General features: G+C 39.6%; 1 protein-coding gene across 1 annotated transcript in view; it reads left to right on the top strand.

Moving 5' to 3' along the window:
- The first annotated feature begins 1,854 nt into the window (after positions 1-1,854).
- Positions 1,855-12,061, top strand: part of braf (B-Raf proto-oncogene, serine/threonine kinase) — a 55,891-nt gene continuing 45,684 nt past the window's right edge. The window contains exon 1 of the mRNA XM_008401202.3: positions 1,855-2,101. Within this exon, the coding sequence (XP_008399424.1) occupies positions 1,946-2,101 (156 nt within the window). The 5' untranslated portion in view covers positions 1,855-1,945. The remainder of the gene's footprint in view (positions 2,102-12,061) is intronic.

The following is a 12,061-nucleotide window of genomic DNA, read 5'->3' on the forward strand; positions in this document are numbered from 1 at the left end:
CTTTGCTCTTTTTTGTTTTTGTTAGAAACGGTGGAGTACTCCATATTCAACCCAGAAAAGGATTATTTTAGTTTTAGTAATATTATAAATTGCACTATTTAGATCAGTATTATACAGCCCAGAAATGAAATCAGAATTAGAATAACTACGAACTTAGAATCCAGAAATACTTAACAGGAACATCACTGCTTAGTTTATATTACTTTTAACCCAGAAAAGGATTTAGCTCTTGTTCTTGTTTTTGTCTTTCCTATAGTTCATTATTTTGTTTGTATTTCCTTTTAATTAATTTGAAGCACTTTGATTTTCCTTGTTACTGAAAATGTGCTATATAAATAAAATTACCTTACCTTCCCTTACCCGCCTCTCGCCCGGAACGTTAGCTGGAGATGGGCACCAGCAACCCTCCTGACCCCACTAGGGACAAGGGTGTAAAGAAAATGGATGGATGGATACCTTACCTTACAACTAAAACGATTATGGGTGACTAGAGTGTAGCTAAAAACAAACGACAACAACAAAACAAACACCTGACATGCCACGTAAAGAAAAAAAATTGCCAGAAATGTGTAATGAAATCATTATTTAAAAAGTAAGAGATCTGCACCAATGAGTTCAGACATTAAGTCCCTGAAATAAGGCTTTACCGAGCAAAAAGTATCTCCAATAATCAATATTTAGAATTTGTTGAAAATATAACACATTTTATAAATTTAATAGTGTTCGTCCATGAACATTCAGCAAATATAAATGGGTGATTTGGGATGTCGAATATTGACTCCTGACACCAAATTTGGAATAAAACACTTCTAGAGGATGTTCATTCAGATGTTTTATTTGGTTAAAAATAGAATAATCACTAGGAAAAAAAACATTTTTGAATATTAGAAAAAGAGAAATCCTAAAAGAAACTCGAGAGCTTCTTCAGTAACAGACTGCTGCATCCTTGGCACAATGAGTATCATTGCAGATCTTTCATCCGAGCAGTTTTAAGACTTCAATGCGTCACTGCTCAAAATAAATGCAATAAGTGTTTTCATTCTACTGTTATTTTCCCAGTTTAAGTTCTCTTAAGTAGTTGTTTTTATGCAAGAATATGCATGCACACTTGGTAAACCTTTTCCAATGACCATATTCTATTGCACAACTTTTGTAATATTCATGATGCTAGTTACCATTAACTTGCTGCAAGTTCACTTGAATTTCATATTGTATCAAAAATATTGACATTTTTGCAACTTCCCCAGTTTACTTTTCAGCTCAACTACAGGAATAATTTATAAAATCGCTCAATGAAAAAAGAAATCATGAATCCCATAAAATGAATGAATGCATATTCCTAAAACAGGCAATAAATAAGTTAAAATTTGTGTTTTGCATTAGCAACTTTATGTTTTTTGAAGAATGAACCTGGTGAATTTGGCTCCAAATTAGTTGACATGCAACCTTCTTTTTTCACATCAAATGAAAGGAGTTATGATTTTATGGACATCCAATAAAATGATAGTCTGGAGTCAAGTTTGAAAAGAACAAGAAAACATCTGTGCTTTATCTGTAAAAGTTATCCCTGCTATATTCCTTAATTCTTAATTTGTCTGATGCTGATACGCTGTATTAACAGTGGAGGTGATGTGATCTTTTAGAATTATATTGGACATCCATAGTCTGTTGAACCTGAAAAGTTTGAAAAGACTTAATGATTTTTAATCATTTGACCTGTCGCCATTAATTCAACTTTTTCAATTACTTTATTTTGAATGTATCATATCATTTGAATAAGTTGTCATGAAATGAACCGTATGAGATCAGTTCAACTGACTTCGATGGTCAGGTAGACCGGAGAGAACCCCGTCGTCTCGTCCTGCGTCTCTGTCTCCCCCTCCTGTCCTCAGCACCAGCCTGCCTTTTCCTCTATTATTTTCCACTCAGCTTCTCGCAGTTTAAAATGGCGGCGTTGAGCAGCGCCGAGTCTCCACCGCCCGTCTTCAACGGAGACGCCACGGAGCGGGAGCCGGGAAGGGAGAGCGGCTTGGAGGAGCTGGGCCCAGGTTTGGACTCTTCGTGCTCCTCGGGGATTCCCGGAGGTCCGCAGGAGGAAGAGGTAAGCGCTGCATCGGCGGCGAGGGCAGCGAGACTTAGCTTGCTCCGAACGGAGCTAATTGGATGGAAGCGTCCAGGAAACACCGGCTGGAACGCACACCGGGGGAGGGTGTGGGAGACGGCGGAAGGGGATGCAACGCTGGTTGCGGGACCATGAACCCAACTTCGACGGTCCATTTCAGGCTTTTTTGAGCAGGAAGATGCAGCAGGAGAGGAGGTTTTATTTGAAGGAGCCTATGTTTATTTGGGGCCTGCTTTCTTCCAATCGCTGCTTGCTTGCTTTCCCAGACTCACTGCAGCTCTCCAGTCTGGTGCCAAGAAAACGAGCACCTACCACCGTTGTTGAAACGTATATACGCAATTAGTGCGCTTTATACATTGTGCGAGTAAAGTTTGATTTAATACAGATGAACTCTGGCTTTGCACCCTGGAAGACCGATGATGGGGATGAGGATGTTGTTCATAATGATGATGGAGATGGAGCTGAAGTCGTGCTTCTGGTATTTGTGGTTGGCAGCATCTTCTGCGTTCCAAAAACGATTGTTTTCCCCAACTCTAGCCTTCCTATCCCAGCTGACAGAAATGCACTGTTAACCAGGCCTGCGCTCATCACTTCCACTACAAATACCATGATACATGGAAGTACACCATGGATGCAACCTATTTCATAATAAAATCTATGAAGTATAGAATTCTATTTCATTATCCTAGATTTCCCTGTCCCAGCTCTGTCCTAGTTTCTTTTGAGAAACTTTCTAAAGTTGTCTTGAGTGCTCTGAAGCTCAGTCCATTCCAAAATCACTGGTCCTGCATGAACAAAAAAAAATCTTAAGCAGTAAAATCATTGGAACTCAAAATTCTCACAGCTATAAAATCAGCTCCTTATTTAAAAATGAGAACTCTCCAGCTGTCCCTCACCATATTATGGTTTCAAACTAGAGGTGAGGGGACCTCAGGTAGGGGTTAGTGATTACTACTGCCCACTAATAGCTGAAACCCCCTGATAAGTGCCTATTTAATAGTTCAAACAGCAAATATATTTTGAAAAGCATTAATACATTTCATTACTTTAATGCATTACGCACAATGGAAACTGTCTTGGCACAATTACAGAAGCTAACATCTACAGTCTTGATCATTTCCACACTTCAGGGTACAGCCAGTCAGTGCCAAGGGACATGAATGGTGCTTCTGAATTGGCTGCTTTATTAAACCCTAGCCAATAGCATATCAAATAATATTGTTTCTTGGTATTTCAGCTTTCTAAGTCACATTTTCTTTGGAATATGTCTGGAATACCTTCTACACACATAGCTAGGTCTTCATAAAACTTAATATCTCAGTCCGTCCGCCAGGAAGTTAATTTGTGTGGACATATAGGTTGAATTACTTTTAAGTAGCGTATTAGAATATGAAGTTCATGAAACACAAGACGATGTCAGCTGGAAATCATGTCAAAGCAAGTATGTGGTTATATTGCGTTATTTAACGTGTGGGACCCTAAATCGGCATTTTCCCATTTGCACAAATACTTTAAGACCAAAGTGGGGTTTCCTTAAATCTTCCATTGGTCTGAGTTTCTACAATTGTTTTTGGTGAAACACATGAAAATGTGTTAATTTTCCCAGTGTGGACTAGGCCTTAGATGTACAAAAGAATTTAGGTAAATTTTTTTTCACAAATTATGTGAAGATTCAATCCACAGAAAAGTCAGTGAATTAGGACTGTAACAATTCATCAAATGATTCGAGTACCTCAATTATTAGAATTCCCCAAGGCAAATGATCTGCCGTGAAGCTTTGTTAAATGCTGTTTTACTATTTGGTGCCATGTATTGCGGTCAGATAATTATTTGTGTTGCACAATGCGTTGTGCAATGGTGTACGATAGCCTTTCTCCCTTAGCTGCTGACTGGTGTCACTGTGTGTGGTGGATACAGATAGGTCTGTCGCGATAAACGATAAATTATTTAATTGCACGATAAATTAAACCTACTTTTTCTACATTACCAGAATAGTTCCAAGAACTGCTGGTATACATTTTAAATCAGTAGGATAATATTTGAGAAAAATAGAGAGGGGATGCATGTTTTGGCAGGCTCAAAATGCATATTGCCCAAAAATGCATCCCTGTGCTATCTTGGAGAAATAGAGCTAAGAGAGAAATAACTTTTTCTACTTAATCAGAGTAGTTCCAAGAATTGCTGTTACAGGTTTTAAATCACTATAATAATATTTGAGGAGAATAGATGCATATTGTGGCAGGCTCAAAATCCATATTGCCAAAAAACGCATCCCTGTGCTAACTTTGAGAAATAAAGAGTTAAGAGTGAAATAACTTTTTCTACATAATCAGAGTAGTTCCATGAAATGCTGGTATAAGTTTTAAATCAGTAGGATAATATTTTAGAAAAATAGAGAGGGCATGCATATTGTGGCAGGCTGGAAATCCATATTGCCCAAAAACGCATCTCTGTGCTAATTTTAGAAATAAAGAGTTAAGAGTGAAATAACTTTTCTACATAACCCGAATAGTTACATGAACTGCTGGTATAAGTTTTATATCAATAGGATAATATTTGAGAAGAATAGAGGGGGCATGCATATTTTGGCAGGCTCGAGATCCATATTGCCAAAACATGCATCCCTGTGCTAATTTTGGGAAATAAAGAGCTGAAAGGATTTTACCTTTTCTACGTAATGGCACTTGTTTTCTGAGCTAATGCTATAAGTTTCATATCAACAAGACAGATGCAAATATTTTCAGGTTCATGAATTAAAATGCATTCCCTACTACATTAACAGACTAGAAAGTTAAGCATGATATGAAATGTTCTACATAATGGGCCTCTGTTTTGTAATGCTTTTAAGCTATTATGGTATCAAAAGACAAATCAAAGAATTTCAAACCATTTGCGGAGAACGTTTACAACAGACACGGACTGAACAAAGTTCGACATCAATAAAGGTGTAAAACCCGTATTTATTTCAAGGAATTTTGCTAAAGAAAACCCACCGTTTAAAGGATTACATGGCTAGGAAACGTGATAATGTTACAAATATCTTTAAAATTTTGTCTTCGGTCATATTTCAGTCCGTTTTCTCGTCAATATGCGAGAGCTTAGAGCGATGCGCACTCCCGCGACAGGGGATGCAATTTTGGGCAGGCATGCGTTTCTGGGCATAACACCGGTCCTCTCTACTGACCCTCCCTTCCTAATTAGGCCCGAGCAGCTAAGCGCTGCGAAGGCCTATTGTAATCACAGGATTTCGTATTAGGCCCGAGCAGCTAAGCGCTACGAAGACCTATTGTAATTGTGCTGTAAATTATTATTATGCTTCCGTAAAGTAAATTGGCTTTTAGGAGGCTTTATCATATTCAAAAGCTCACCAAATTTGGCGGGCGCATAGAGCCCGGTGAAAATTTACGTATTTTAAGGTCGTCGCAAAAATCGCACAAGAAATGGCTCAAGGGCGCCACCTAGCAACTTTCAAAAGACCCTTTCCTATTCACTTACTTTATCGTAGAGACTTGAAATTTGGTACAGTTGTAGAGCTCCCCAAGACACTCAGAATTTACAATTAATGTCATAGTGTAAGTATGAAAGGAAGTCGGCCATTTTGGATTGAAGTTCCGATTTTGATCCCATTTTGGCTGTTTACAAACTCACTAGGATCGATCCTTGTGCGCCCCTCGACAGGAATCCATAACAATATTTTGTGGGTGTGGCCTAATCTCTGTATAGCGCCCCCTAAAATATTTTAATTGATCATCCCCAAGCCATGCTTTAACTTAGAATTATGTAACTTGGTACACATGTGTATCTTGTCAGGACCTACAAAAAAGTCTCTTGGAGCCATGGTCCAAACCCAACAGGGTGTTGGCCATTTTGGATCAAAGCCGCCATTTCCTGTTTTTCAGAGACGTCGCATCTGATTGAACTCCTCCTACAGCGTTTGAGATACAGACTTCAAACTCAGTCAGCAGAGAGTTGAGACATTAAAGGTCAAAAGTTATCACAGGAATTTTTGTATGTCAAAGTATGTGAGCGTGGCTAAGTGCCAAACTTTGACTATTCGCCATAAAACATCAAAGTGACACAACTTTACAAGGTCACAGCTTTCAGACTTCCTATGTCTCACTACTGACCAACCCTCATTACATTCTCATGGTCAGATGATGACGTCACCTTAGCCCTGCCCACTTCCGACAGGAAGTCACCTGTTTTTACTACTGTATGTCTTACTTTTACTGAGTAATACATATGGAATTAATCTTCTGCCACCTGACATAATATGGCCTGATGATGAACTCTGATGACGAACTCTGACCCATGGGGGCGTGGCCAACTGGCTGTCCTTCGCCATATGCATACAATTGTCTCTGAATCACACATGCATCTTCCGATTGGCAAAAACAGAATACGTTTGACCTTTGTTCATTGCTAAAGAGCCCAACATGATTGAATTGCAATTTGACTTCACTGCGCCCCCTAGGTCATTCCATCAGCTATACCTCCTCTCTCCATCGACCGATCTGCACCAAATTTGTGGTGTGTTGCCAGGGAACCATGCCGAACTCATCGGTGCGAACTGGCCCCTAAACTGTGCGACAGGGTACACGGTGGCAGGCGGGTGGCGGTGCTGGATCCCCCGCGGTGGCAATAGGCCGGAGCGGCGTTTGGCTGCGAGGGTGGCTTGAGGCTCTGCGGAGCTTTAATTCTTGTTGTTGCTTTTATTATTTTTCCCTCACTTCACGGGGCTGTTTGGGGCCTTTAACATATTCAAAAACTCACCAAACTTCACCCAAAATTGTCCCCCGACAAAAATTTTCGGATTCTGGTGAAATTTTAAGTGGGCGTGGCCAAACGGCTCTACAGCGCTCCCTAAAGTGAGTTGGGGGAAACCGTAGGTCATAGAGATCTGAAATTTGGTATGTAGGTAGATCTCCCCAAATCAAGAAAATGTCTCTTGGAGGTACCCTTAAAATGCTCAGGGAGGTGGCCATTTTGGGTCAAAGGTCATATTTTGGCCATTTTTCCATTTTACTCGCGTCAAACTTTAACAAACTCCTCCTAGGGATTTTGACCAATCGGCTTCATTTTCCGTCAGGATGCAGTTAAGGGATGTGGCATTAAAAGTTATCAAAATGGTGAGTTTTCGTACATGTTGAGGGGGTGTTCTGGGGCGCCAAAGTTGGCGCACTCGCCGAAGAAAACCAACAGGAACAACTTTCACATAGGTCAATTGGCACCAAACTTGGTATGAGGGATGCTGGTTGGATGCCTGATGATCCTATGTCGTCATAGTCTGACCTCACCTAACCCCCGCCCCCTCAGTGCAAACAGTGACCTTTTTTAACTGGGAAAGATCCAATTCTGGCTCTCTTGACCTAATCAACATGATCTTGTGTGCGATGACTGATAACAAATTGCTCTCACTTGCTTTAAAGCACCAAGAGGGCGTGTGGAGGGCATGGCCAAGTCTCAAATCTGGACATTCGCCATAAAACATCAATACTGGGGGAACTGCGCCAAAGCGTCAGCGGTGGCAAGAGAGTGGTGGTGCAGGAACTCCCGCAGTGGCAAATAGGCCGGAGCGGCGGTTGGCTGCGAGGGCCTCCAACGCCGCTTGCGGCTTTAATTTACTTAGTGTAATGTCCAGCACACACTACACGAGTTGTCAGCCCCTTTTTCAAAACCTGAGACCATACATTAGCCGACAGAAATCCTAGGTATAACGGTTCGATCGGGTTCGATCGTGCCGTGCAATGTCCAACAATGGGCACAAAATAATGGCTACACGTCCAGTTAACTAATTTTAAAATCAGGCATTAATCAATGCTATACTATAATCTACCTGTGATGCGTGTGGCTAGAGTCAGCGTAAAGTCCTGACTGAATAAAAATCATTATAACCTATTTATGTCACGTTAACGAAGAACAGCTGAAAACTTATGGAGTTACCGTCTTTATCAACTGTGGTAGCAATTTAACTCTAACTCCTCCCCTTGCCATTTCTATATTCTTTGCACGAAATGATGAATAAACATTAATGTTGTTTCCACATATCATCTCCAATGTCCGCTGGATTTTGGGTGTCAACGTGTCAGCTGTTGGGAATTTCCTCCGTAATTTCCCCTCAGAAAGCACGAAGGAGAATCCGTGTTTTCTGATTGGCTACCTGTCACATTCAGGCTGCGTAAAGCTCCCAGTCGGGGAAAACCCCTGATTTAGATCGTAGCGGCCACGACGATCTACCGCAACACACAATACACTACAGCAGTGTTTTTCAACCACTGTTCCGCGGCACACTAGTGCACACTAGTGAGTGATCGTCAGGTGTGCCGTGGAAATTATTCAATTTCACTACGGTACCGTATTTTCTGGACTATAAGCTGCTACTTTTTTCCTAAACTTTGAACCATGCGGATTGTAGCCTGCTGTGGCTTTTCTGTGTATTTTTCTTCAACCACCAGGGGGCTCTTTAGCAGGAAGTGAATCATTAGAAGTCAAAATTGTAAATCAAAGAAGAACGTGCTAATTTTCATTTAGAACAACCACATGCTAGCAGCAGGCACGATGGAGAAATGTTTTCAAACTCATATCATGCAGCTTTTAAGTTGAGGGCTGTCGATCTGGCACTACAGGAGGGAAATAGAGCCGCTGCAATTAAGCTCGGTGTGAACAAAACCATGGTTCGGCTTTGGAGACGGAGTGCTGCGTCCTTAATGTATCCAGCAGATTTATTAGGATGCCGCCCTCTGCTTTTTTAAAAAAAATTTATTGAAGGCGCTAGTATGGTGCGCTCTATAGTCCAAAAAATACAATAATTTGTTTTAAAAGATTTTTTTTTTTTAAATGAATTATCTGCAAATAATGCCATCTTCGAGTGTCTGCTGTAGTAGTAGCAGCGGCGTAATCATGTAATTTTCTCACCACTAGATGGCAGTAGGTACGGAGCATTTTACATTAAAACAAGAGAATTAGTGATGCATGAATGTTACAGGTAGCAGTGAGAGCATTGAATCTAGCAAGACTGACGACAGTGATGGAAAAGACAGTGAAGCTCAGCAGTAGTTGGAAAGAGCACGAGTCCATTTCCCACAACATGTCTGTGTGAAGTGAGCTTCTGAAGCCTGGCTACTATAAAAAACTAAAAACGGAGAGAGACTGAGAGTTGTTGAGGAAGAGCTTTGTCTTTCTTCCATTTCTGCCAGGAAATCAGCTGTTTTCATCCAAACATGCACAGGTTTCACACCAGGTGGGTAAAATATACAGATATTGACATTTTGTACATGCAACTCTTTATATTGTAACAGTGAATATGAAGTGAAATGTTTCCCAAATATTATTGCTTCATTCAGAATAAGAATTATTTTCTGTATTCCGGCTATAAGATGCTTGTGGATTAGTTTGTAAAACACTTTGAAGTTTTCTACAACTTCTTTAAATTTAACACTACAGTGTTGTGGCTGTTCAGGTGTATTTTTGAAGTGAATATGTTAAGTGCAATTTGAAATAAGAAATGTAAAATATGATAAAAATAAATTTTTGTGTTTGATTCCTATTCAAGACACTTTGATAAGAATGACTATATATGTAATATAGCTACAGAGTATCTGTTTCCATTTTTGGTTGGTGGTGCCTCGTGATTTTTTCAATTAAAACAATGTACCTTGGCTGAAAAAAGGTTGAAAAACACTGCACTACAGGATGATCGATTACGAAATAACCAGCGACAATCTTAGAACGGCCGACGTTCTAAGATTGTCATAAGGGGAAAATAGGGGCAAAAAATCGTACAGTGTGAATTATTGCAATAGGTATTCTCATGTGCCTATTTTCTCTATTTAAATCTAGTGATTACTGAAGGCCAATATAGTATACAGACTTCATAATCTGCACTCTTTTGGTTGAACGCAGTATTTATTTCTCACTGAGAATCCATTTTATTTTTGGTTTTGTTTATTTAGTTTATCAGTTCCAGTGTTATGTGCTCTTTTGAAAATAAAGTGCATCTATGGCAGGAAATCGCATGCATTATTAGTCATTTCTATTAAATTAGTGACGAAACAATATCGTTTATCGCAATAATTTTTTTAGACAATTATTCGCTCAGCAAAATTTGTTATCGTGACAGGCCTATTATTAACATGTCCACTTCAAAAATACACCTGAACAGTGCCACAACACTGTTGTGTGTGATGCACTAATTATCTTGTTTTAATGTAAAATGCTCTGTACCTACTGCCATCTAGTGTTAAAAAAATTACATGATTACGCCGTTAGTCACTACTACAGCAGAGACACTCAAAGATGACATTATTTGCAGATAATTTGTTTTCCAAAAAATATTTTAAGACCAATTACTGTATTTTCCAGACAATGAGCGCACCATACTGTAAACCGCACCTCAGAGTTCGGAAAATATGGACTATAATCCTTCCTGGATTTTTTCTGTGAAGAACCCAGACAGGGTTATTTGGTTATTATTTATTTCATTAATAGTGTTATTATTTATTTCCTGACTTGTTCTGTGAAGAATTTGATTGTGCTTTCCGGAAAACAATAAATTTTTACAATTAGGCACTCCTACAATCATCACACTTTTTCTGTTACAAACTGACTCAGGCCCCCACCAGAGACGGGAAAAGTTATGTGGCCCTCACAACAAAAAGTTTGGGGACCCCTGATTTATAGGCTTAGGAGAAGGTTTATTTTATTTTTATGGTTTACAAATCCAATATTACACACGCACAAATCATTTTACATACGCACAAATCTTTTTACAGGCGCACAGATATTTTGAGACTATTTTCACACCATAGCTTCCAGACCTGCAGGACATTCACCAGGACTTGGTGATGGCTTTCAGCTCCAGACATTCTGGTTTGGAACGTTGCATGTTGTGTAGGGTCACATGTCATCACCTTCTAGTCAGTCTCTCTTCTGAAATAAAATCACTTAAAAATTCATTACTTCTGAAGCTCAATTGATTCTCAGACACTACCTATATCTGCTGAGTCTGGAGAATGACATCCTGTTTTTAATATGTTAAGTTTCTGATATGGGCGCTGGTTCTGTAACTTTTATTTTAACTCCTCATCTAGCACTGGGCTCCTAAACTCCAGACCTTGAGGCCCGGCATCCTGAAACTTGTAGATGTGTCCCTGGTCCAACACACTGACTCCAATAGTTGAATCACTTCCTCAGTGCAGTCGGGTTCTCTATGGTAACAAACTCATTACTTGACTCAGGTGTGTTGAAGCAGAGGCACACCTAAAAGTTGCAGGACACCACCCCTCAAACCCTGGATTTGAGGATCATTGGTCTAACTCGTAGTTTACTTTTGTGACATTTTTTTTTGCAACAATCAGCTGATGACTGCTTGTTGCAGTCATCAGCTGCAACAAGCTTGAATTGCATAAAGCTCATCTCTGTCCTACTCAAAGTCACTCATATAGTTTGGATTGAGCTGTGGCCTGATAAAGAAGGCTGTGGGACGACTGTGGAACCTCTGGAGACAATGGTTCAAAGAAGGATTCTTCATAAAATCAAGACAGTTATGGACAACCGTGAGCATCCTCTTCATCTCTACTGTCTGAGAAAACAGAGTGTCTTCAGTCAGAGGCTTTTTCATATTCGCTGAAATACATACTGCGCCAGAGATCTTTCCTGCCAACAGTCATCACCATCTACAATAACTCTTTGAAGAATTTGAATTAATGAGCTACAACATAATTTAATTTCCCTCTGTGATCAAGTATTTTTAAAATTTAAAGTTCCACAACCTTTTTGTGGAACTTTAAATTTAAATACTTTAAATACTTTCATCTAAATATTACAGTGATTATCGAGTTTGTGATCCCAGTCTAATAAGATGCCTGCATAGCGTATTACTAAATTAACCAGGTTTAGTAAAAATGTACAATTATTGTTACCTTGAAAAGCATGAAAGTT

This window comes from Poecilia reticulata, chromosome 23 (genome assembly GCF_904066995.2).
Source record: "Poecilia reticulata chromosome 23, P_reticulata-male-v2, whole genome shotgun sequence".
Classification (NCBI taxonomy): Eukaryota; Metazoa; Chordata; class Actinopteri; order Cyprinodontiformes; family Poeciliidae; genus Poecilia; species Poecilia reticulata.